Source organism: Muntiacus reevesi, chromosome 2, assembly GCF_963930625.1.
Source record: "Muntiacus reevesi chromosome 2, mMunRee1.1, whole genome shotgun sequence".
In the NCBI taxonomy this organism is placed as follows: domain Eukaryota; kingdom Metazoa; phylum Chordata; class Mammalia; order Artiodactyla; family Cervidae; genus Muntiacus; species Muntiacus reevesi.
Window position 1 is genome coordinate 57,881,968 of NC_089250.1, and position 27,459 is coordinate 57,909,426.

Genomic DNA, 27,459 nt, shown 5'->3' on the forward strand with positions numbered 1-27,459 from the left:
GGGCTCTGTCTTGGGTGTTGGCAGGCCAGGGATGTGGACAGACACAGATACAACAAAGAAACTTTAGTCTCTGGTGTTCATCAGGATATGACCTTGGATGGGCCTTTTACCTCCCAGGGAATCAATTTCCTCATTTGTAAAATGAAGAGTTGTTCTCACCTAAAGAGGTTTCTTTTTCTCTCAGATCTACAGAGGTCTCTTCCAGCTAAAAAGATGCAGAGTCCCTGATTAGGACAACTTGAGACAAGGGACATGTTTTCACCTTCTTGGTTTTTAATTTTTGGCCAACCTTAATCTAAAGATGTTCAACCTGAGTATAAGGGGAATCTCTGAAACAGGTCCCCCGGGCCAGGTGCCAAGCCTGTTTACTGCCCATTGGAAAACAGCTCAAAGCTAGTAGCTGGGCTTGCTTAGTTTTACCAACATCTCCTTCTGTTCAGAATGTTATTTTCTCAGTGTTCTCAGACTCAAAGCTCACCACTGGATTACCCAAGTAGGGAGGAGAAGACTGCCTTCTGTGGATCAGAAGATTCTTAAATTATTATAGTCTTGCATCCTTCTAGCTCCTTCCTTCTTATAGTAGAGGAAGAAGCAAAATTACTCAGAATCACCAAAAGCTACAGTTTGAGGTGAACTCAGAAGTGATAAGATGGTTGGATGGCATCACTGACCCAATGGACATGAGTCTGAGCAAGCTCCAGGAGTTGGTGATGGACAGGGAAGCCTGGCGTGCTGCAGTCCATGGGGTCGCAAAGAGTCAGACACGGCTGCGTGACTGAACTGAACAGAACCCTCTCCTGATACAGAGCAAGAAAGAGAAGTCTACAGGGGTGCTGTGATGTCTCCAGTCACCCAGCATGGCCGTGGCTGCCACAGAAACCAAGTGAACCTGGATTCCTCATTTCTAAGCTGCACATGACATTGCTTGCTTTAAAAGACCCTCAAGTGGGCTTCCCTGGTGGCTCAAAGGTTAAAAGACCCTCAAGCACAGAGAAGCGATGAAAAAGGGAGTGGGGAGAGGGTCAAAATATAGATAGGGCAGTGATGGAGGGAACTTAGGCAGGAATAAAAGGCAGGAAAGTTCCCCAAGTGTTTTACTGGGGCCAGCCACCTTAAAACCAGCTTGAGTGGTGAGGAGCCCCTGGCTTCTGAAATCCCCTTCAGTGGCTGTGGTTTCTGTCTATAGCCACAGCCTGCACCAGTAAGGTCTCCACGCTTCATGTCAAGGACAAATCTTACAGCTAACACCCTGACCCTTTCCTGACTTAGGATGGTCAACTCATCTCTCTTTTTACACCAACATCAGGCTAGAAGCTGACAGTGAGCCCATGGCTATGTCGGATCTGGTCATTTCATTCATTCCACAAAGGTCTATGGAGCATCTCGCAGGAGCCTGGAACGGTCCTGGGGGTTCAGAATCCCCAGCAAACTGCAGACTTTGCACCCGCTGTGCTTTTAGGGGGCAGGGAAAATGACCTTAGATTTAAAAAAAAATTTTTTTTTTTTTTTTTACAGATGGGTTAAGACGTTTAGTGAAAGTGAAAGTGAAGTCACTCAGTCATGTCCGACTCTTTGTGACCCCATGGACTGCAGCCTAAGAGGCTTCTCTGTCCATGGGATTTTCCAGGCAAGAATACTGGAGTGGGTTGCCATTTCCTTTTCCAGAAGATTTTTTTAAAAATTTTAATTGGAGTATCATTGCTTTAGGATGCTGCATTAGTTTCTGCTGTAGAACAACATGAATCAGCTATAATTATATATATACATATACCCCCTCCCTCTTGTGCTTCCTTCTCACCCCCATCCCCATACCACTCCTCTAGGTCATCACAGAGCACTGAGCTGAGCTGCCTGTGATATACAGCACCTTCCCACTAGCTATTTGTTTTACACATGGTAGTGAATACACGTAAATGCTGCTCTCTCAGTTCGTCCCACTTGGCCTTTGATTTATTTTTTTCTTTCCTTTGAAAGTGAAAGTCACTCAGTAGTGTCCAACTCTTTGTGACCCCATGGACTATACGGTCCATGGAATTCTCCAGGCCAGAATACTGGAGTGGGTAGCCTTTCCCTTCTCCAGGGGATCTTCCCAACCCAGGGATTGAACTCAGGTCTCCCACTTTGCAGGCAGAGTCTTTACCAGCTGAGCCACAAGGGAAGCCCAAGAATACTGGAGTGAGTAGCCTTGCCCTTCTCCAGCAGATCTTCTCGACCCAGGAATGGAACCGGGTTCTCCTGCATTGCAGGCGGATTTTTTATCAACTGAGCTATCAGGGAGCAACTCAATGAACTTCAGCCCAGGCCACTTGCTCTCAGAGGAGCCAGCACCCAGGCCCCACTCTGGGTCAGCTGCTCAGATGACAGCTGAGTGTGCCAGGCCTAGATTTGGGCCAGTTGTTCCAGAAAAGGGACTTCAGGTCCACCCCACAGATGGCTGCAGGGCAATCAGCCACCTCTTTCTGGTGTTTATAGTCGGTGCCTAGAGGGGCAGCTGTTCTGTGTAACATGGGTCGTCTGCCTGGGGTCGTCTGCCTGGGGACGTCTCCCTGGCAGCCCAGGGAGGCAGGCAATCTGAAGTATTCAGAATCTCTTAAGGACTTCCCTGATGGTCCAGCAGTTAAGACTTCACCTTCCAGTGCAGGGTGAGCAGGTTCCATCCCTGGTCAGGGAGCTAAGATCCCAAGTGCCCCCCAACTCCCCAAAACCCCCCAAAGCATAAAACAGAAGCAATATTGTAACAAATGCAATAAAGACTTTAAAAAAATCTCTTAAGGGATCAAAGAAGAATCTGGTGTGGAGGAGGCCTGCAGGGTAAGTGGGACATTCCTGGGAGGTGGGGCAGCACATACATGGGAGGAGGGGCCTCTCCTGGCCTAGGGCCTCATCAGGACCCCTGTGCAGAGCTGAGGCCAGGTGGGATGTGTCATCTGAGCTGAAAGCAAAGTGCGTGATGGCAGGAAATGCTTGCAGTGACTGAAGACCATGCAAGACTGTGTTGCATTCTTAACACCTCATGAAGGCTGGGGCTTGGAGGGAAACAGTGCATTAATTTTTTTTTCTTTTGTTAATTCCTGCTTCTTTCTTCTTCTTTTTTTTTTTGATGTGGACCATTTTTAAAGTCTTTATTGAGTTTGATACAATATTGCTTCTATTTTACATTTTGGGTTTTTAGCCCCAAGGCATATGGGATCTTAGCTCCCCAATCAGGGATTGAACCTGCACTCTCTGCATCGGGAGGCGAAATCTTAACCACTTGACCACCAGGGAAGTCCCTTCCTCTCCTACTTTAAAAAAATGTTTCATTCTGCATTTACAAAGTGCTTCTTTTCCTCTACTTTAAAAAAATGTTACTTTTTAAAAATTACAGATGTAATACATGTTTTATATAACACACAAATCAACCTTTTAGTCTCTTTGTTCATCAAATATTTATCAAGTACCCACCCCAGGCTAGGCACGTCCAAGGTTCAGGGGACACAGAAGCGAATAAAGTACAGATCCCTGTTTAATGACTTCTTTCACTTTCTCCTTAACCAGTTCCACTTCCTAAGGGTGACCACTGCTGGTGTGTGTTCTTTTCAATGCACACATATATACGTACACTTTTTAAAGTTTTTTTGGTTTGTTTGTTAGGTTTTTATTTAAATGGCTCTTTCTCCCTCCCTTATAAATACCTTATAGAACTAATTTCATTTTTCCCCCCATAACTGCAGCGCGCGCACACACACACATACACACACACAGTGGCTCGTCGTAGGGTACTGCCAAGACTTATGTAACCAATCTTCCATGAATATCCCTTTAGGCAACTGGAATTTTCCTCTATAACAAATAATACAGCAATGGCTATGACTTCTTCATTCAGATATATTTCTGCCTTCTTGTATATTTCTGCAACAATTTTGGAAATCCTTTCTAGGTTGAAAGGAACACATATTTTAAATCTGATGCATGATTTCTTGCCTTTGACCCATGGAAATTCAACCCCTCCGTTTAACGAATGTTTCTTCCTAGTGTAAAAAGAGACCACTGTGAATGTTGTCATTCTTTCAGACTCAGCTCAACTAAGCGTTCAGTTTCCTGCAAAGTGTGGGGGTCTTGGCAAGCCAGGAACCACCAGGGTACCCAGAGTGTTAATGACAACCCAATCATCCCAAATGTCTGGTTCCCATCCTGTACGTTTGCTCTCCTGATGGATACCCACAATTCAAGGGTATTCAGGCCCTGGGTGCTGCCTACCTTTTGACCTATTTCTTCTGTCTGGAAATGTACTTACCTGTTTTGGAAAGCTTAGGGTCTTTTCACAGACGATTCTGGCACAGGCAGGTGGGTCAGGGACTTCGTAGATTTGGACTGTGGGAGGCGGGGGCCTCTCCACCCAACTCTTCATCTGCTCGTACACAGGAGATGTGGGGTCGAGCAGGGTGGGCACCTCATAGGTCTCCTGGGAGATGGTGGGAGCATTGTCCAGGCCTTTCAGGAAAGGGGGACGAGGCCTGTCTGTGGGGGCCTCCACTAGGATTTGGAGGCGGTTGGCAGGGGCCAGGCCTTGCCTCCCGTGGAGCAGACACTTCCACCAGCCTTCGCTTTCTGGCACATTTTGTTCCAGAATGGTCAGGATGTCTCCTTTGCAGAAAGCCAGCTCATCGGCACAATCAGGGTGGTTGTCATAAAGTGCCTTGGCCAAGAGGGTCTGGAGATGGGAGAGAAAGAATTCACAGTCATTGTTATTGCCAAGGACCAAGACTGCCACACCACTCGCTTAGAACACAGTCACAGCTGCTCCTTTATCTCATTTCCTCCCCTCCCACCCACCTCCCCCCACAGAGACCCTCGTCCCTGCCGTTTGCCCGATTTATTTCTAGCCATACTTGGGGAGGTGGGAAGAGTCTCAGGTGAAATGTCAGAACTTCTAAGTAGTCTTACCTATCACTGACTCAATGGACATGAGTTTGAGCAAGATCCAGGAGATGATGCTACAGTACATGGGTCACAAAGACCTGGACACCACTGAATGACTGAACAAACGACCCACCGGAGGTATACAGTAGACGGCAGCCTAGCACAGAACTAGGTTGAAATCCTGGCTCTGACTTCCTAGCTCTGTGCCCTTAAGTAAATTAGCCACTATCTTTGGGCCTCAGTGTCCTTGTCTGTAAAATGGGAATAATAGCACTATCTACCTCATGTGAGTGTGCTCAGTCACTCAGTCATGTCCGACTCTCTCCAGCCCTTTGGACTGTAGCCTTCCAGGCTCCTCTGACCATGGGATCCTCCAGGCAAAAATATTGGAGTGGGTTGCCAATTCTTCCTCCGGGGGATCTTCCCGACCCTGGGATTGAACCCATGTCTCTTGAATCTCCTGCACTGCACGCAGATTCTTTCCACTAGTGCCACCTCTGCCTCACAAAGTTATTAATTAAATGGGTTGATATGTATAGAAAGCTCACTGAACAGTGCCTGGCACTTCCTAAGTGCTCCATGAAGCTTGGCTGCAAACTGTCAAAACGATTCTATTGCTATTTTCCTGGTTGTTGCTTTTCTCCTGGCTGGCCTTGGAAGCTCCATGACTTTGGGGATCACGTCTTGCTATATTTGCTATTCTCTCGCAGCACTGAGCACGGACCCAGACTCAGAGCATGGACTCAGGCTCAGAGCAGAGGCTCCCTTTATGCTCATTTATTCACATGCAGTGAAACAAAGACACAGAGGGTGAGTGACTAGTCTACACAGCCAGGATCAAAATACAAACAATCTCTTAATTCTCAGGCCCAGACTCTTTCTGTAAGCTACATGACTCTCAAAAAATCGCAAACAACAACAAAAAAACCCCACCTGTTATGATGACAGCAATGGTACTGTACTGCCTACAAATACCTAACTCCTCAAATGCCCCTTGACCTGATTTTAACCTTTTTCTGGTTCCCTCATTAATTAATAAGTTTAATAAAATCCTTGGCGTGAGTTCATTTCATATTTGCATGAGAGTTATGATTTTACCTTTTTGAAAATGAGACTTTGTTCACACTGGGGAGAAAACGGAAAGCAAAACACAGTCTCCAATCTATCATCACAATTCCCATGAAATACATTTAACGCAGTCTGAGAAGAAAAAACCCATTATCTGAAATGTGCTTGCATTTGTCTGGAAATAAGATAGAGTGTGTGTTTAGGCAGAGCAGTTGTTTCAACATGGCAGGTGCTTGGAAGCGCCCAGATTGGCAGCACCTTAGTTGGTGGACTTGCCTTTTCAAAAGGGGATACTTGTCTAGAGAACAATTGCCTTGTGTGATCACCCACCTAATCAGGCACCAAATGGACATTGACAGTCTTGCTCTGGAGACATGGTTTACTTTCCATGGACAGTCTGCAATCTTCAGAGTGGCAGCCCACACCCTAAAGGGCGTACAGTCACAGCAAAGGAAAACCCTAACTATGTTGCTAGAACAGGATTCCCGTCAGAATGGTATTTTGTTATAACTGGTCCAGAGACACTTCCTGTAGTCAAATAACGTCTCAAAGTTTTGATAACAAAGACTATCAATATTTATGTTATAAAAGAATTAAATACATGTAAGAAATCTTGGAGAATTCCTCTCCCAGAAAAGGGAGCTAACAGTAGACTACACTGAATGGGAAATTATTTTGTGTTGGGGACACTGAAGCTATCATATCAGTTAATTCTCAGGTGCCTCAGAGGTAGGTTTTCTTCTTCCCATTTTACAGACAAGGAAACTGAGGGTCAGAGAGATCAGATGACTTGTCTGAGATCCCATGGATTCGAAGTTTTCTCCTCCTATCCATTATTGCACCCTTCTCCTTCCAATTCATTCTCTAGACACCAATCAGAATGACATTTGATATGATATTTCTCCTTCTCTGTCTGGTTTACTTCAATTAGTGTGATAATCTCTAGGTCCATCCATGTTGCTGCAAATGATGGTATTTCACTCTTTTAATGGTTGAGTAATATCCCATTGTACATATGTACCACACCTTCTTTATCCATTCCTCTGTCAATGGACATTTAGGTTGCATGCATGTCTTGGCTATTGTGAATAATGGTGCAATGAACACTGAGGTGCATGTGTCCTTTTGAATTACGGTTTTCTCCAGCTATATGCCAGGCGAGGGATTGCAAGGTCATATGGTAGCTCTATTTTTAGTTTTTTAAGGAACCTCCACAGTGTTCTCCATTGGCTACACTAATTTATTAATAAATTCCCACCAACAGTGTAGGAGGTTTCCCTTTTTCTCCACACCCTTGCAAGCATTTATTGTTCTGTAGAGTTTTTAATGATGGCCAATCTGACTGGTGTGACGTGATATCTCATGGTAGTTTTGATTTGTATAGAATGATATTTTTTACACATAAATCAGACTGTTGGTTTGTTGTTTAAAAATGTCCAATTGCTTAGAACCACCTTTAGAACAAAACCTAAACTCTCTGCCTGATTGCCCGGCTTGAGTTACTTCCTCCTGTTAATTTTAGTGCTTCTCTCCTGTTAATTTTCCCCAGCTGCCTTGTTTTCTTTCTCCGATGCACTAAGATTACCTCCACCTCAGGACCTTTGCCCTTGTGAGTCCTTCTGCCCTGAACACTCACTCTTCAACCATATATTTGCACAAGTGACTCCTCATCCTTCAGATCGCAGCTCGAGTCACTTCCTGTAGAGGCTGTCCCCGACCGCACGGGAAGGTTGGACACCTCCTCCACGTGCATCCACGGGACTTAGAGACGAGGGCCCTCTGGGCATGTTAAGAAAGAACCCACTTGGGACCCAGCCAGACTTTTACGGACAGGCTGCAGTGTGGGGAGAAATGAGAAATAGCAGCCTTGGGTTTCCCTGGTGGCTGAAGGGTGAGGAATCCGCCTGCCAGTGAAGGAGACATGGTTTCCACCCCTTGTCTGGGAAGATCCCACATGCAACTGATCCCGTGCGCTGCAACTACTGAGCCTGTGCTCTGGAGCCTGGGAGCCACAACTACTGAAGCCCACATGCCCTAGAGTCTGTGCTCTGCAACAAGAGAAGCCACTGCAATGAGAAGCCCGCGAACTGCGATAAAGAGTAGCCCCTGCTTGCCTCAACTAGAGAAAAGCAACGAAGACCCAGCGCAGCAGAAAATAAAAATTAATTAATCTAATTAAACAAAAAAAGAAATAGCAGCCTCAGCAAACAGGTATCGAGCTCTTATGTCCCTGATACTGCGCTGAACGCTTTACAGACAACAGACCGAAGGGACTCATGGGCTACGGCAACAGCGTTCTGATTACAACCATGATCATCACTGAGGCCACCCTCAAGTTATTCTTTGTGTGTGAATGCTCAGTGGTGTTCTCCTCTTTGAGACCACATGGACTGTAGCCTGCCTGGCTCCTTTGTCCATGGGATTTCCCAGGCAAAAATACTGGAGTGGGTTGCCATTTCCTCCTCCAGGGAATCTTCCCAACTCAGGGATCGTACCTGCGTCTCCTGCATCTCCTGCATTGCAGGAGGATTCTTTACCCCCTGAGCCATTGGGGAAGCCCAAAAGACCAACAGCACCCGGTATGCCCGTGGTCTCTCATGCAAGTACTAACCAGGCCCACCTCTGCTTAGCTTCCAAGATCAGGTGAGATTAGGGGCTTTCAGGGTAGTATTAATTTGGGAACATTTGTGTAGTACAAGAGATGAAGGAAGGCATGTATTTATATTTTTATTCTCTTTGGACACAAAAACAGTTAGGTCCTAGGTACAACAGAAGAAACCTTCCTTGCCAATTTCCAAAAAGAACATTTCCCCCAAATGCCCATCTTCATACAACAGTTGGGAGAAGGGAAAGGAGGCTAGGGAAACAGAGGCAAAGAATAAGAGTTTCTCTCTCTGGGGAGACGTTCACACAATGGCCATATGCAAAGTTCTAATCCACACTGAACTGGCAATGAGCCACGGGAGTAATTAGCTAGCTTCATTTATTCATACATCAGGTTTGAGCATCAACTACATGCCTGGTGCTCTGGGGAGATAAAGTGGTGAAGAAAACAGTTCCTGATCTCATGTCGGTGTGTATCCTAGCAGAGGAGACACACTCCAATCACAACAGAAATAAACATAGGGTTTCTACTTCTCTTAAGTGCAGCCAAGAAAAATACAGAAAGTTATGAGGAATTCTGAGTGTAGTTGGGAAGTGGGGATGGATAAGGGCTTAGGGAACATTTTCCTGAGAAACTGGTCATGGAAGTTGCAATCTGGGTGTGAGTAGAAATTAGTCGGATTGAGAAAAGGGGAGAAATCATCCAGGCAGAGGAGGAGAAATGGGTGAGGGAGGGAGTGAGTTTGTGTGTTTGTGTGAAGTGTATGGTGAGTCGGGGAAACTGAAAGATGTCCAGGCTGTCTTGTTGCTATTGAGTTGCTAAGTTGTGTTCGATGCTTTTCCGACCCCATGGATTGTAGCCCAACAGGCTCCTCCATCCATACGATTTCCCAGGCAAGAATACTGGAGCAGGTTGCCATTTCCTTCTCCAGGGGGATCTTCCCAACCCAGGGATCAAACCTGCATCTCCTTCATTGGCAGGTGGATTCTTTACTGCTCAGCTATCATGGAAGCCCTGACCAGGTTGTCTGAAGTAAACAAAAGCCTGGGGCTTCCTTCAATATTGGTTGATGTTTCTAATTTCTGGATGGGAAGGGGATTAGATGGAGCTGATGTGAAGCCAAAGAAGCTCCTCATAGTCAGTGGTGGTCCAGTCCAGGTGGGAGAGGCCTGAGGCTCTGAGGATGGAGGTGGTTGGCTATAGGAGCACAGTTGGGAGGAGCTGCGGAGGGATTGTGTGCAACCCTGAGGTGAGTCTTAAAAGAAGGGCAGGCTTATAACTGCTGAGAAGGAAAGAGAGCTGCACTGTGGATCAGGGGAAGTAAGATGCAGAGAGAGATGTGGTCCCATGCTTTGTCTTCTGCAGTGATGTGAAAGCTGGCAGAAGCAGCTACAGTTCCAAGCAGAGGCCGGTTAGAGGAGCCTGTAGAAATGCCACCTGCTGAAGCTACCGACTTTTGTTTCTGCATCATTCCCACTGCCAGGGTGGTCACATCCTCTCTAGACCAGGAGGGTGGGCACAGTTCCTCGGTGACTGCCCCACACTGGCTCTCTGAGAGCCCAGCTTGCCTTCCTGCTTGCCTTTCCACTTTTCTTCAGTTCACTTGAAACAGCAAAGTGGCAGAAACTCAGAGTGTTCAAGCTGGGCCTTATTTATTGTTTTTGCCACATTTCAAGGCTTTAAGGTGCCTGTGTCTAGGAGAGTTTAAGATCACAAGGCAGCAGGCAGAAGAGTAGGGATCCAAATGCGAGTCTCCCTGACTCTGAAGCCTGCTATGGCCAATTCACCGCATAGACTCCCAAAGTCCAAGTCAATTCCTGTTCTACTCTGCTAAAGTCCCTGTTCGTGTGTGTGCTCAGCCTCTCAGTTATGTCCGGCTCTTGGTGGCCTCATGGACTTTGCAGCGCACCAGGCTCCTCTGCCCATGAAAGTTTCCAGGTAAAAATATTGGAGTGGGTTTCCATTTCCTATTCCAGGGGATCTTCCCAACCCAGGGATCAAACCTGGGTCTCTTGTATCTCCTGCATTGGCAGGAAGATTCTTTACCACTGAGCCACCTGGGAAGCCATAGGCAGGAGAGGCAAACTCAAATGATCATAAGAACCAGGCAAGAAGTATGTGTATGTCAGGGAGGGAGGCCAGGTGTCAGACATTTGAGAGTGGTGGGGACTTTGGCATGCTCAGACAGATTTCAAAAGTTAACTATTAATACTGGGGTCAAATGATGTACTCTACTGCTGAGTCCAGCCCACTGCTGGGGTCTTAGAGGCTTCACCCTGGTTTCCTTTGCAAACTGGGCATTAAAACTAGGGGTCGCTGGAGCATTCATGCCCAATGCAGGAGTTCTCTAATGGACATTCTGTTCTGAAGCCTCCCACCCACCCCATTATGTTATCCATGACTATGGGCAAATTGCTCATGGTCTGAGGCTCTCTCTATCCTCCCCTGCTGGCTCCCCTCTCTCCCTCGACAAGGGTCCGATCAGCAGCATCACAGCCCAATCCTACTCCCTCCTCGCTTTATCCTTCACAAGTCTCCCCCCACTCCCAGACTCTTGTACACTTGAAATTACAGAGTTAGTGGCAGGGGATAGGAGAATAAGGATCCTGGGATGTTTCCATTAAAGTATCTAGAAAATAATCTTTTCCTTGGGAAGATAATTATACCATGAGGACATCAGCATACAACAAGAAGTAATAAATGCCACGAACAAGGAGAGAGAGCTCATAAATGTGCAAGGAACTCTGAGTAGCAGGTGGTTGCTGGCTCCCTGCTCTGTACAATGTCATGGAACCCCATTAACAAGATGAGTGTTTTTCTTCTACTAAAATCCTTCTTTGAAAAGTGTCCATGTTTAGCATGTTAGCGTCCTTCTCACAGATTCCATGACTTACTTCCAAGAATTCTTAGTTAGTTTTAGGGGAAGGTGATGGAATGGTCATACTTCCCTTCTGAGGGCCATGAGAGAGAACAGTTATACAGAAGTCACAATTTTTAAAACCACATATGCTGTAAATATTTCAAATCCTGTGGTGTATGGGAAATATGAACCCCTGAGGTTCACGGAGGTTTTCCCTACATGTAGGAACTTCTTTGAGATCCATGCAGTATTCTCTCATCCGTCTTTATGAGGCTGCTGTCCAGACTTAGAACATCAGGAGTAAATGCAGAATGGAGAAAGCTCTTTGATCATCTTTAAAGACAAAGGTCTCCCCTTCAATGTACTTGGAAGTATTTCAAATCATGTAAATACATAGATAGGCTTAGAATGATCAAAGCAGAGAGAATGATACTATCTGTTGGCCTGTGACTGTTTATTTTCCATCATATTTTAAAGCATAATGTTGTTTTTTTTTTTTTTTTTTTAAGGAGAGAGAGAGAAAGAAAATTTCCAAAAGCATAATAAAAATCCCCTTACCACCTCCATTTTTTCTTTCCCACCCACATTCTCCAAAAGGGGAAGAAAGAGAGAGGAAGAAGGACAACCCTGAGGAAGAAGCACAGTATCCACATGACATCTTTTCATGGGAGACACTGATGAGTGACAACATTCTGTGAGGTAACCTCAGGAGAGATGAGGGAGGGGCAGACAGGCTTTCAAGGAGTCACTGCAAAGACTCTCTGGGAAGGCTCCCCACTTTGCAATGTCGATGTAACAATGCAGACTTCTTACACCCTGTCTGTCAGCTAATATTGAGTTCCTGTAATTAAGCAAAGAGAAAAAACTTCCTCTCTAATCTTCCGGAGGTATATTGAGGCATGTTCATGCTGTTGTTTACTAATTTAGCCAATCCCTCATTCATATGGATTGCACATAGCTTTTCAACTCGGTTTCAGGCACTGGGATAAGTAATCAGTATTGATTATCTCACTTGGTAGTCACAATTCCATAAAGCAGGGACTGTTACTAACGTCCCATTTAAGAGATGTGAAAGTTAAGTCACAGAGAGGGTGAGTGAGTAGCCAAAAGCTGCTCAGAGAGGCAAGAAATAGAACCAAGATTGGCACACAGGCAAATCTGACCCTGGAGTCTTTCCTTTTAGCCTTCAAGTCATAGTGGTTAGCACACTGTCCATCACACAATGTCATGTGCATTTCGCTGGGTGAGGAAATGACCAAGGGTGCCTCAGGAGAGAGGGATGGCAAGCTGATAAAAAACATTTTAACACAGTTGGATAAATTGCATGGTTAGAGCATCAGAATTAGATACTGCATTAAGAATTCAGACCGAAAAAAAAAAAAAAAGAATTCAGACAATGGCTTCAATGTAATAACTGACAAATAATGACACATTTGTATAATGGAATACTATACAGTCATTAAAAAGAACAAGGTAGAATTTATATGAGGTGAAGTGGAACAGTCTCAAAAACAGAGCATTATTGTTTGACTGTGTCATGCAGCTTGTGGGATCTTAGCTCCCCGACCAAGGGTTGAACTTGGACCTGGGCAGCAAAAATTCAGAGTCCTAACCACTTAAGCACCAGGGAATCCCTGAATGCTAATATTTTTAAATGCAAGATGAGAAACTGTGCAGATGGTATGCTTCTATGAGGACAGCATCTTTCTGGAAGAAGACATAAGTCATTGGGGCTACCCCTCTGGGTTGGGGAACTGGAGACCAGGAAACCCTAGAGATCTGGGGTTAAAGGAAAACATACTTTCAGTCCATGTTCACTGGTACAGTTTTAGTTTTTAAAATCACATGTGCATGTTTTGATTTTTCAACTCAAGAATCTAGTGTAAAGAGGGTTCTGTTCTGTTGGAAGAAAATGGCTTCTGTGTTGGTGAACTTGCACTCCTGCTTGTCATGATCACTGTTCTACTTCCAGATTTGCTAGATGGGAACCTTGACCAAGTCAGTCTTCATCTCAACCAAAAGCATTTTGTCACATAAAAGCATCCCTCACCTGAGGAGACCCTTCATGAACTTCTGGGATAACTCACACCATTGATGGCACTTTCATTGTCCATCCATTCAGAGGACCATTTACAGCATGAAAGAAAAGCTGAGAAGTGTTTGGACCATTGTCGAGAACCAGCTGATTTTGTTAGTGTTTTTTTCTCCCCAGCTCCTTGAGAGTAGGACTACAGTGTAAAGATCCCCAGAGAAGGCAACAGAGACCTACCACTTAGATGCAACAGGGTCAGGGACTTCCCTGCTGGTCCACTGGTTAAGAATCTGCCTTCCAATGCAGGAGATATGGGTTCGATCCCTGGTTGGGGAATAAGATCCTACATGTCATTGGGCAACTAAGCCTGTGTGCCAGAGCTAGAGAGGACTCTGTATGCCGCAATGAAAGCTCCTGCACGCTGCAACTAAGACCCAATGCAGCCAAAAAAAATCAATAAATAATATTAAAAATAAATGCAACAGGGTCTAACTGCAGGTGTGCTAAGAATCACAGAAGTTGGGACTTCCCTGGTGGTCCGTTGGTGAAGAATCCACCTGCCAATGCAGGGAACACAGGTTCCAACCTTCGTCCAGGAAGATTCCACATGCTACGGGGCAACTAAGCCTGTGGGCCACAACTACTGAAGCCTGCGTGCCCTAGAGCCCGTGCTCTGCAACAAGAGAAGCCACTGCAATGAGAAGCCCGCACACCGCAACCAGAAAGTAGCTGCAGCAACTAGAGAAAGCACCCGGTCAGCAACTAGAGAAAGCAACTAGAGAAAGCCCCTGGTCAGCAACAAAGACCCAGCACAGCCATAAATAAACAAATACAATTTGAAAAAAAAATTACAGAAATTTAGTCTGGAAGAAGCTTTAAGGGAGTTTCTGGGCTGGCCCAAGCAAGTGTGAGAGGCACGGAATGAGCCTCCAGGCAAACGGGGGAGGCGGGCTGCCTTTGTCCCCATCACGCCCCCTCCGCTCTGGTCAACTGCTGAATGACAGGAGTCCTGGGCATAAACACCTGGACCAGATGGGAGGCCTCCTTTGAGGGGACTGTTCCCAAGACCAGAAATGAAGGACGAGCAGCCGGAGGACACTGCAGCTGTGCATTGCATGCTTCTAACACTGGGGAAGGTGTTAGTTTAACCATTTGCATGGAATTGTATTATGAGACCACCAGGCCTCCTCTTCTTTCTCTTCTTTAAGTTATATTAACTTTTCTTTCCTTTCATGAATTTCAGTAGCTATCTGTAGCCACAATTACATTGAAAAGTAAAATTCCACAAGTTACAGGGAACCGAGAGTCGCTTAACATAGCAAGATGGTACATTTCGCAACCAGAACTTGCCTGGAGATTGGCAACTCTATTAAATTATTTCCTTTGAATGTGTCATACCTAAACATGGGTGCTGCAGAACTTGAGACACCATGGCTACATTGATCTGTATTTCTTTTTCAGAAATTTTTAGAAATATTTAGATTTTTTTTTACTTTTTTATTTTTTATTTATTTATTTTTTTTAGATTTTTTTTTTTAATGAATTGAGAGCTAAGTAATTTCTTGCATTATCCCCACAGTATAAAGAAGAGTAGTTTCTTTCGGAGTTTCTTTTTTTAACTTTGCAAAGTAGTTAAATGAGAGATGCTGAGGGAAAACTGCTGTCTTTCTTGTGCTTAATATTAATTTGCTTGGATGGGCTAGGAAAATAATTGGTGTCTACTACTCCACTTTGAGGAAAAAGTTGAAAAGTTCTGGACAGAAAGGCTCCAGAATGCAGAGAAAGTCATCTGAAGTTATTTAACTGAAATATTGAAATACCCTTTTCCAGATTAAGAGAAACAGGACTTTCCTGGTGGCTCAGTGGTAAATAATCCACCGGCCAATACAGGGGACATGGGTTTGATCCTTGGTCTAGGAAGATCCTACATGTCACAGAGCAACTAAGCCTGTGAACCACAACTACCGAGCCCATGCTCTAGGGCCTGAGAGCCACAACTACTGAAGCCCACGTGCCCTAGAGCCCACACTCTGCAACAAGAGAAAGCATCGTAATGAGAAGCCCGCGAACTGCAACAAAGAATAACCCCCACTCGCCTCAACTAGAGAAAACTGAGAGCGGCAACGAAGACCCAGTGCAACCAAATAAAAAAAAAAAAGAGCATGCTAAGAATGCATCAAAAATATTAAAAGAAAAACAAAAGAGAGAGAGAAACAAATAAAAGAAGGTTTCCTTGTTTTCTCAACATCTCTAAAAATGATCCTGACTATGTGAACAGGCACAACCTTAACTGATTTCTCCATCATAACGTTGAAGTCTGATATTTTCAGCTTTGAATTCTTCCTGATGGTTCAGATGTAAAAAAAGTCTCTCACACGGGGACTTCCGTAGCCGCAGAAGGCATTGTAGACTAATAAGAGTTTGAGGAAGAGACAGTGGCCAGAAAAAAATTCCAAAGCCACTGCGTGGAAATGAGGCATTTTCTTCCCTGATGCCTGAATAGTGTGGTTATCCAATAGATTTGGGTCTTCACTGGACCCAGATGTTTGAATATACTTCCCCTATTCATGGGAACTTTGCTAAAATATGCTTTCCCTGCTTCACTGATTTGACACTCATCAAGCACCAACTGTATGTCTGATGTGTATTAGGGGGAGCAAGGTGAACAAGTTCCCTTAAGTCTAAGCTCAGGGTTGAAATGATGCAACAATGAAGATCTCCCAGGTCTTCTAAGTAATTGATCTTTTTGGATGTGGCCCAAGACAGGTTGGTGTTGTACCAAACTGTTTTTGTATCCTGTACTGCCCTAGAGACGCAGCATATTTGTTCATCCATTTCCCAAAGCCCCTCCCCACCTCCAAGTTCCTTCCTTGCTAGACAAGTCCCTGAATTTTTGTTTAAGATACTTGGTTTGGGGAAAAGAGTTGTTGAGAGCAAAGGTGGGCCAAGGTAAGTGGTTGGGATTCAGCTTTCTCTTGTGAGAAACTTGTGGAGGGAGGAGGGCAAGTAGCTGAGAACTTCCTGGATCTCAGGACAGGACCCTCATCTGAAAGTGTAGGGTTCCCATCCAGTTCCAACCGCCCCCCCCCAACACACACACATTTTGCACAGTTTCTTCTCTTATTCTTTTTTCTTTTCTTTTCTTATTCTTATCTCCTATTTTGTGAAAGTCATCAGAGGAGTTAAAGAAAGTGACAGGTGCGATCTTTTCCTAGCTCATCTTTTCCTTCCTTCCTTGTTTCTTGCTTTGAAAGGTAAAGGGAAGGAATGGCGTGGAGACCAAAGAAGGTGTTTCAAGGCCTTTGAGCAGTCTGAAGCAATTACACCACCCCTACTGGGGGAAAGCTTTGTCTAAGACTGTGCTTCTTAAACTTTGTGTGTCTATTAACTGCATAGGAAAGGAAAAAAGGAAAGTGAAGTCACCCAGTTGTGTCCGACTCTTTGCAACCCCATGGACTGTAGCCTACAGGGCTCCTCCGCCCATGGGATTTTCCAGGCAGGGGTACTGGAGTGGGTTGCCATTTTCTACTCCAGGGGAATCTTCCTGGCCCAGGGATCGAACCTGGATCTCCCATATTACAGGCAGACGCTTTACTGTCTGAGCCACCAGGAAGGATGACTATTAACTGCATGATTCCTGTCATATCTGTGTGCTCTTTGTGTACTTTCTAACTTAAAGAACAATATTAAATTAATCCAATTAAAAAAACAACACTCTCCCAAAGCAATATGACCTATGAAATTAAAAATTTGATGAGCCAGCTTTAGTTTTTTCCCAATGCACATTAGAATACATAGCTAACATTAACAAATCTCCCATCTATGGACCACACCTAAAGTAATCTCGTGTGACCGAGGTCAAAGTCCCTGCAGGGTGTGGTTTTTCCATTTGATTGATCAGGAAGAATTCAAACCTGGTCCAAGCTATTTAATAGATTGCAGAGAAATAAGTGAAGGTTCATACTTGTTCACGGAATTCTCCATTGCCTAGGGTCATTATTAGGGTTGTTAGGAAAGCAACAAGCCACCTGTTCTTTAAGTTCTTCTCCCCTTCTGTTAGCAGGATTTTTTCCCAGGTTACCAGGTTTATTCATTTTGTTGTCAGTAATGAGCCACAGGCAAACCAATTGCTAGCCTTACAGGAGACACCACAAGGAAGGTTATAGACAACGTGCTCTGCAACTCTCCCTGTTGATTTTCTGATCCCTACATTTTGGTGTTTCCCAAAGTATAAAAGCCACTTGATGTTTTCGCTGTTAGTAATTGATTCTCATGCTCTTTCAACCTGTGAGTTAAAATTCTGAACCCAAGTGAACATTCTTTTTTAAAATATATATTTATTTATCTGGTTACAACAGGTCTTAATTGTGGTGTGCAGAATCTAGTTCCCTGACCAAGGATCAAACCAGGGTCCGCTTCCCTGGGAGCTTGGAGTCTTAGCCACTGGACCACCAAGCACCTTTCAGCTTTTGTTAACCAGATGTCAAATATCTCCAAGAGAGAAGCATCCTACTGCTTTCTTACCCCAGTTCTCCCCAACTGCAACCCCCAAATGATAGGCTGCTGTAACAAATGTATGACAAACAAAACTGCTGTTGCTCTTGGGACGCAAAGGTTAGTTCCCTGACCAGGAATCAAACCCATGACCCCTGCCCTGGCAGCCCAGAGTCTTAACCACTGGACCACCAGAGAAGTCTTGAAAAGCAATGGTTTAAAGAAAAAGAACAGTTCACTAATTTATAAAGTCATGGCAAACCACTCTGAATGGGCAGATGGGTCTCCTGGACCTGCCCAGGATTAACACTTCCTTGAGGCGCCTTAGGAACCGGCAAACCCTCCTTGCGAGGAGCCACCCTCTGCTGCACTCTGGGTCCTAACCCTGTCCTGGCCGTGGGCACGCAAGAGCCCTCTCCCATTCTGCTAAACACATGGCTCACGAGCACTGCATTTGGAAGTGGTTCCTAACAGATGACTTCCCCTTTTTGCAACTCATGTTGAAGTCTTCGAGTATCACTTGTAGGGGCATTTTTTTTTGTTGTTACTAGCCTCCCACCTTCCTCCTTTGAAGTTATTTCCCCTCTTGTCATTTCCTCCCTGAGTCATCACGGTTCCAAGATGACCACACATGTTTCTACAGCCGCTTCCCCATTCCATTATCATGCAGGCCACTTTCCTTTGAAAAGTCTCCTAGCAGATGTTTTTAACTTTAGGGGTAAGTGCGATGGTGTTGTGTTCTGTTTTGCTTCCTCCCCCACTCCACTGCCACCAGCCCCCCCTGCCCCCAGCAAAGTGAGCTCTTTAGTAAATACCCTGTTAAGGGAATTAAAGATTATCAAACTGGGGAAAGAATAATATTCTGTACTGGATTTTTAATGCTAATGATGATTTATTAAGTATTGAGAAAGGAGACTAAACCTTTTTTCTCTGTGGCATTTAGAGCAGCATCTGGCTTAATATTTGTGGACTGAAGAAAGGGATTTTCTTTTTTTTTTTTTTTTTGAAGGAAAGGATTTTCAACAGAAAATGGAAATAAAGTTGGTGAAAAATAAACATCAGTTTCTTGGGACTTTACTGGTGGTCCAGTGGTTAAGATTCTGAGCTTCCACTACAGGGGGGCAAGGGTTCAATCCCAATTCTGGGTACTTATCTCTCAGGTCACTCAGTGTGGCCAAAAAAAAAAAAAAGAAATCAGGGGGGGCTGGGAGGGTGGTTTAAGAGAAAGGGGATATATGGGATATATGTCTACTTAAGACTGATTCACATTGTTCTATGGCAGAAATCAACACAGCACTGTAAAGCAATTATCCTCCAATTAAAAAATTAAATAAAAAATCAGTTCCTTAAAAAAGAAAACTATTTAGCACGTGCAGTTTACTAAAAGTTATTTATACCTTTATTTACTCTTCATTCTGTTCCCATCTCCTGACACCTTTGAACACCAAACATCTTATTTTTTTCAAAAGGCAGAGCGATTGATGCTTCTCCGTGTGTATCGGGAACAGCAGGGTACAATCCGAGATGGAAAGGAAGTCCTGCTCGGCCTCCTGACTCATCTCCTGCTTCTGCACTCTCCTACTGACTGTCTGTGGGCACCCAGCAGCCTGAGTGATCTTTTAAAAGGTAAGACAGTCCATGTCACCTTCTGCTTTAAACAGGCTACTGCTTTATGCTGCAGTTCAAGTTCATAGTCTAAGTTCTTACAGTGTCGACGAGACCCAGTGTGCACAGGACACTGCTGACCCCTCAAATGTCGCTTCTGACACTTTCTCCCCTTGTGACTCTTCTCTAACATCACTGGCCTTTTCACCGACACTCTGCTCTGCTGAGTTCATTCCTGCCCTTGCATTTGCTGTTCCCTCTGCTGGGAATACTTTCCCCATCATTCTGGTTTCCAGAGAGGCCCTTTTTGTCTATCACCTCTGCCAGGTCACCCTGTTTTGTTTTCTTTAGGGCAGTTAGCAGCATCTGAAATCAATGTGTCCCTTTACTGACTTACTGACCTTCTGACTCCACGGGAACAGGGTGTTGATCACTCTGATCCCCAGAGCTCGATAACTATGTGTTGGGTGAAAGGATGACAGTGAACCATGAGTTGTGTTTTCCACTGGGTGCTGCGTCGGCCTGTCCTGCCTTGGGAGGCAGGTAGGTGAAGGGGTCAAGCTGCTGGATAAGGTCAGAGGGAGGCCACCAGTCTTTAAGGCTATGACTTCAGTTGCAAAGGCTCAGAGCTAAGGCAACATCTGATCAAGGGAGAAGGAGCAGGTGATTCTCAAGTGTCTAGGTTGAGAGGGGTCAGGTTGGGGCCAGGGAGGAGTTAGGAAAGCTGAGAGTCAGGGATGACCTCTGTTCCCAGACATCTGATAAGCAGGAAGTACCGTTCCTGTCCTCAAGGCTGTGTCGCAAGGGCTCTGCACGCCTGTTAACCTCCCATTCATTCACACACACACATACACCTAAGTGTTTCTTGAATACCTACTGTGTGTAGGCACCAAAGATGCAGCACTGAGGGTTTCCCTGATGGCTCAGTGGTAAAGAATCCACCTGTCAATGCAGGAAACACAGGTTCCGCCCCTGATCGGGAAGATCCCACATGCCATGGACAACGTAGCCCGTGCACCACAACTATGAGCCTAGAGCCCAGGAGCCATAACTACTGCAGCCCGTGCACCTAGGACCCATGCTCTGCAACAAGAGAAGGCACCATAATGAGAAACCTGCCCTCCACAACTAGAGTACCCCCGCCACTCTCTGCAACTAGAGAAAGTCCTTGTGCAGCAAAGAAGACCCAGCACAGCTATAAATAAATACGTAAAGTTGCAGCGCTGAATGAGAAAGCCCAGATCTTTCCCTGGTGGAGTTGACTTTCCAGAGCGGGAAACAAACAATTTCCCATCTTGATAAGAGAGGCTGAGATGCATGGTGAGATGATGCAACGGGTGTATAAAGGGAGGTGGTTTAGATAGGGTGGTGCAGAGGGCCTCTGGCTGGCGAGATGCTTGAGAGAAGTACCCAGTGGTCCAGCCACAGGAAGAGAGGAGCATGCCAGGCCAGGAACGGCAGGGGAGAAGGGGGAGGAATTCGGTGAGGGAGGAATTCGCTCCAGTGGGGGAGCTGGTGGGAGTGGATCAGGTAAGGCCTTGTGGGCCATGGCGAGCTCTCTGCATGTGATCCCAGTTGTTCTTCTTCAACAAATACTGGGTTTCAAGTGTCTCATGATGACTTCAGAGCTTCTAAAGGTACAAGGAGAGCCTAAAATTGCTCCCCGCTCACAAACAAAGCCTCAGTGAGCATTCTTGCCCAGAAGCACCAGAGCAGGACAGTCTCAACGACTGGTGGGCACTCCGACGCCACCCTAGTCTATCAGGGTTTAAACCAACCCTGGGAATGTTGGTGGTTTTTTTTTTAAAAACAATTCAAAGTCTTCACTATAGACCCTCCTCGATGGAATCTGGAACCATTCCACTCAGAGGTGTGATGGAGCAAGACCATTTGCTTTTCAACCAAAGCTGAAATCTGAAATGCTGAGAACATTTCAGGACATTTAAAAGTTCTTAAAACATAAATATGACTTCAATCAGTTTTCTGGACCATCCACCCTTCAGTAACACAATGAAGACACTTGTCTGAAAACTCCTTTCAGAAAACCAAGTGAGCAAACAGCCTATAGCTCTACTCATAAGAGAGAACGTCTAGACTGTAGAGAAAATACTACAGAAAGTAGGTTTTCAAATAGTCGAGAGTCTCAGAAAGTGATGGAAAATAACAATCATGCTTATCTGACCCATGATTCCTCTTTCGATTTCTGGACATTCACTCCAGGGAGACAAAGATGCTATTTTCAGTATCAGTTCTAAGTGTGGGGACGTGTGCACACACGCACACACACACACACACACACACACTCAGAAGTAAACACAATTTGCAACCAATGGAACTGAATCATAAAAGTAGGCGCAGACTCTATTTTCACAAATAAGGCACTTATGAAATGACCAAAAGTCCAAAGCAAGGACTTACATTGAATAAAACCACTTATTCATCTTGTCTTTTAGACCTAATTTTCTAGCTTTTGAATGAGTTGAATGTGGAGCCAGTCAGCTACAGTCCACTGAGAGGCTGGGTTTACCAACTTGGCAACGCATCATGGTCTCCATTTTTGTTGCAGTCACACTGTTTGAGGTCAGTGTTTCCTAGCTCTAATTTTATCAAGTTTATTTTTCAGTTTTTCTCTTCATTTAATAAGAGAGTTTGGGGAAACTTTATAAAAGTCAGACAATTACACAGAATCTGCTGTGCACACAGGTGAAACTCTATTGACGAGGAAGTCCAGGTTGGCTGTTAAGCCTCAACACTGGGGACAGCCCGAGAGGGCAGGCTCCGCTCGCCTCTCGACGTGCACAGGCAGACATGGGGGTGTGAGAGGTGTTGGGGGGACCCGAGTGAAAAGCGGGGCTGCTTTGAAGTCAGATGCCCCCCTGAAAAAATAAAGTCAGATGCCCCAATGCAGGGGACCACTCCCATGGCACAACCACTCAAGTATTGTGTTACCATCTAATCAGAAGCACCTAAACAACAATGTAGGCATTAAAAATACTGAGGTAGATCAGCAGTGCTAAAACAGACAGCATTCTAATACATAGTTTTCACTGTGAAAGACAAGAAACCCCACAGATATTCAGTTACTGCTCCCCCTCTTGTAAAGCCATTTTTTTAAAAGCATATTTTTTTATTTGTGTATTGGTGGTTTTGTAGGAATGCTGGGGAAACTGTGAGGTGAGGCTGCCTTAGGACTGGGAGTGGAAGACTTGGGTTCTTGCCCTGTGACTGCCCTTACCGGGTGGGGACGTTTGAACCAGTTCACATGTCATTCATCTAAGACTTGGGTCGGCAAACTAGGGCCTTTGGACCAAATCTGCGTGACCAGTCCAAGAGTTAAAATATTTCATATTTTTGAAGGGTTGTAAAAACAAACAAGAATATGCACTGGAGATCAGAGGTGGCCCACAGAGTATAAAACACTATCTGGCTCTTTATGAAAAGAGTGTGGACCTCTTGCCTAAGGATCAGGTTGTAGTGAGGTGATTAAGAGCTGGGGCTTGGGTCAGTCTACCTGGTTGGTTCCTGGCATTCTACTTACTAGAGAATGACCTTGTCAAGCTGTTCCAAGGTCATCTGTCCTCATCTGGTCTACTTTCCTCATCCGTAAAATGAGGATAAAAGTAACACACCTACCTCATGGAGATGGTGAGAGGATATAATAAGAAAAAGCAAGCAGAAAACTCAGCACCAGGCCTGGCAGATGGACAGTCAGTAAAGATCAGCTGTTACTATCTGTATAATATCAATAATAGAATTTTTTTTTCAATAATAGAATTTTATGGGGGTGCTGAGACTATCAGATATACATTACATGCATATATATATATATACTAATCACATGCTGCAAAGTTCTGTAGAAACTGGGCAGATTTAGTGACCCATAAATAAAAAGAAGTCTAAATCATAAAAAAAACTGGATATTCATAGAAAATGCCAACATTAGGAAAGAAATAAAAAGTAGTGGATTGTTCTAGATTACGGTTGACAGAGACCTAACAAACAAAATGTGTGATCCTGGAATGAGTCTGGGATTAGAAAAACAAAACACTCACATACACAAAGACATACTAATAGCCAAAAAAGCTAGGAAGGATAATTTTTCATTTCTGGAAAATGTGAATGTAGCCTGCATCTAAATATATACAAATAGATGCACACAAATGTGATAAAGTACCTGGAATCAGTGAATCTAGGTAAAGGATAATGCACAAGTTTACTGAATTTTTTTTTTTTTCTGTTTTCCCAGTGCTTTAAAACTTTTTCAAAGAAAATAGTTGAGTACAAAATTCTAGGGTAGCTAAGATATATAACAGAGGCTGTCATAGGCTATTCAGCTGTAACTTTCACTAGTGACACCTATGATTATTATTTTAATAATAAATATCACATATTTAATCATATAAACAAGCTCCCCATTTCATAATTGCTTCATTTCTTTTTCCTGTTCTACTTAAAATTTTAAGAAGATGTAGCAAAATAACCCTGACCTTCACTTTCCCTGTGTCTGAGCAATTTTTTGTTTTTTTTTTTAAGCAGCCATTTCAACTTTCTAATAGTAAAATCTTTTTGATCCTTGCCACAGACTTGAGCTCTGCTCAGGCATAATCAGTACAGAAGGTATCATGAAAACAGCATAGGAAAGCCTGCTGAGGGCTCAGGGCCAGAGCAGAGACCTGTGTCTCGCTCAGAAATGTGTTAGAAGGTGAATGGGCACAAAGAGATGGGTTGTGTTATCAATCATGTACACTGAGTTTTGCTAGAAAATAATTTGCATCCAACTCTGAGTCAGACTGGTAAGGAGTTTTACAGCACATATATTTTCTGCACTTAAACTGCCATGAAACTTTCCCCTCTAGAGCTTACAGGTTACTGTTACATTTTTGACTTCATCTGAAACTCAGCACTGAAATCAGCCGCTGTCCTTAACCCAAACAGACTGCTCCACCTTCTGCCCCTGCAGACCGCCCAGCCACTCACCTTGGGCGCTCTGTCCAGGATGCCTGCTCCTTTCATGTTGCTCCTGTGAACCAGCTCCTCTGAGCCGGGCGGCTGATATCTCTGACTTCAGAAGCGGTTACGCAATGTCACTGCATGCCTCTGGCTGGTTCTCAGAAACTGAATTCTATGGAGCTATCTGACAGCACAGGAAATTGTCAGAATGGTTCTCCCAGAAGGCAGACTTTATGGGAAAGAGGAGAAGAAAAGAGGTGAAGGAGGGGAGATGAGAAATCAAGGCCACCCTCACTCCTCAATGCCTCTACGTCTATGAGTAGAGACTGTCACACATTTGCTCTGAGAAACCACAAAAGGGGAAAAAAAGTCTTCTCCTTTATAGGGTGAAGTTCCTACTTTGAAAAGCTGAGTGTATGAATGCACGGCAGTCTCATTCCTTGAACGTCGTGGAACAACTCCCACTGGACTGACCAAACTTATTTCTCTGATTACAGGCTGCCAGGACACATTTCTGATAGCAGTCAGTATTTCTTCTTTCTTGCCCCTTAAAATTTGCCCTGCAACAGCCAGAGAAAATGAGTCCGGGGATGGGGGAGCGGTACCCAGGAGAACTCCTCCCACATCTTTCTGGGTCAGGCACACACTTCCTCCTGCTCCGACCCCCATAGCCCACCCCCTGGTCTTTGGGTGTGGTCTCTGCAGCAGGGCTATGCTGAGCACTTGTCAATACAAGTACATTATCTTGCAAATCTCACCCGCCCACCATCTGAACTTGAAGCCACAATGCTAGTTCATCATGCAATTCAGTACAACTTGCTAAATTGTTCCACTTTCCTTGTGTGCATGCGTGCTTAGTTGCTCAGTCATGTCCAATTCTTTGCAATCCTTTGAGCTGTAGCCCACCAGGCTCCTCTGTTCATGGATGTCCCAGGCAAGAGTACTGAAAAGGGTTGCCATTTCCTTCTCCAGGGGATCTTCCCCATCCAGGAATCGAACCTGAGTTTCCTGTTTTGCATTGCAGGAGCCAATGCAAGTCTCCTGCATTGCAGGCAGATTCTTTCCACTTTCCTTAAATTCAGACTAAATATCCAGAGAGGACCCACAGGGGCGCAAAAGGCTTGCTAGGCATGTTGGCATTTTTATTTCATGTAAACAAACTGGTGTCCATCCTTCCAGCCAGGCTCAGGTTCTCCAATGAGCTCTCTCTCTCTTCCCATCCTGTGATTACAGCACTTACTGTCTTGTCTGCTGGTTGTTCTGTCTGAGCACCAGGAAGGATTTATGAGTGGAAAGAGCTGACTGATTTCCAGTGGGAGACAATCTATATTCTAAATTGTTACCTTTGTTTGAACTTCCCTGGCCAAGTAGTTGACATGTTATAGATGAGAGCAAATAAGAGGGAAGGAACAAAGATCACACAGAACCATCGCAAAATGATTGAGCAACAAGCTCAAGGTGGAGATCCATAGAGCGGAGGACAGAGATAGGAGAAGAGGGAATAATCTAGGAAAGGCTTCACATGGAAGGCAAGGTATGAGAAGCAGGGGCAGGTCGGTGTAGAGCCTGGACTAACAGATGGTACCTGTTTATCTTTTACAGGTACATACCCTGTTTAGCCTGTTTATCTTTACAGATGAGACAATCGTTAAATGGTACTACTGCAGGTGATATTTGTGAGGCAAAGGCCGCTACAAAATAGCAGATGATTTTAAGTATGCATCTGCATATTTCTCTCAGGTGTACCTATTTGCTCCTGCTTTCTTCTGGCTTTACCAGCTCCTCTGTGTCGGTGACCTTGGGTCATGGAGCACCTTATAAGGAAGAGGCAAGCACTGTCTAGCTAAGGCTGAGGTTCCTGTTTTCAGAGAGGGAATCTATGAAACCAAACTCTGATGCTTCTCATGTATAGAGATGGAATGATGTTATGACTGCATTTTTATTTTTTATTTATTTATTTTTTTTTTAAATATTATTTTATTAGTTGGAGGCCAATCACTTTACAACATTTCAGTGGGTTTTGTCATACATTGACATGAATCAGCCATATAGTTACACGTATTCCCCATCCCGATCCCCCCTCCCACCTCCCTCCGCACCCGACTCCTCAGGGTCCTCCCAGTGCACCAGGCCCGAGCACCTGACTCATGTATCCCACCTGGGCTGGTGGTCCGTTTCACCATAGATAATATACATGCTGTTCTTTCAAAACATCCCACCCTCACGTTCTCCCCCAGAGTTCAAAAGTCTGTTCTGTACTTCTGTGTCTCTTTTTCTGTTTTGCATATAGGGTTATCGCCACCATCTATCTAAATTCCGTATATATGTGTTAGTATACTGTAATGTTCTTTATCTTTCTGGCTTACTTCACTCTGTATAATGGGCTCCAGTTTCATCCATCTCATTAGAACTGATTCAAATGAATTCTTTTTAACGGCTGAGTAATATTCCATGGTGTATATGTACCACAGCTTCCTTATCCATTCATCTGCTGATGGGCATCTGGGTTGCTTCCATGTCCTGGCTATTATAAACAGTGCTGCAATGAACATTGGGGTGCACGTGTCTCTTTCAGATCTGGATTCCTCAGTGTGTATGCCTAGAAGTGGTATTGCTGGGTCATATGGCAGTTCTATTTCCAGTTTTTTAAGAAATCTCCACACTGTTTTCCATAGTGGCTGTACTAGTTTGCATTCCCACCAACAGTGTAAGAGGGTTCCCTTTTCTCCACACCCTCTCCAGCATTTATTGCTTGTAGACTTTTGGATAGCAGCCATCCTGACTGGCGTGTAATGGTACCTCATTGTGGTTTTGATTTGCATTTCTCTGATGATGAGTGATGTTGAGCATCTTTTCATGTGTTTGTTAGCCATCTGTATGTCTTCTTTGGAGAAATGTCTGTTTAGTTCTTTGGCCCATTTTTTGATTGGGTCGTTTATTTTT

General features: G+C 44.6%; 1 protein-coding gene across 1 annotated transcript in view; it reads right to left on the reverse strand.

Annotated features, from left to right (window-relative positions):
* Positions 1-24,622, reverse strand: part of CASS4 (Cas scaffold protein family member 4) — a 35,313-nt gene extending 10,691 nt beyond the window's left edge. The window contains exons 1-2 of the mRNA XM_065919707.1: positions 24,544-24,622; positions 4,277-4,693 (exon numbers count right to left, since the gene is read on the reverse strand). Of these exons, the coding sequence (XP_065775779.1) occupies positions 4,277-4,693; positions 24,544-24,579 (453 nt within the window). The 5' untranslated portion in view covers positions 24,580-24,622. The remainder of the gene's footprint in view (positions 1-4,276; positions 4,694-24,543) is intronic.
* Between the last annotated feature and the right edge of the window lie 2,837 nt (positions 24,623-27,459).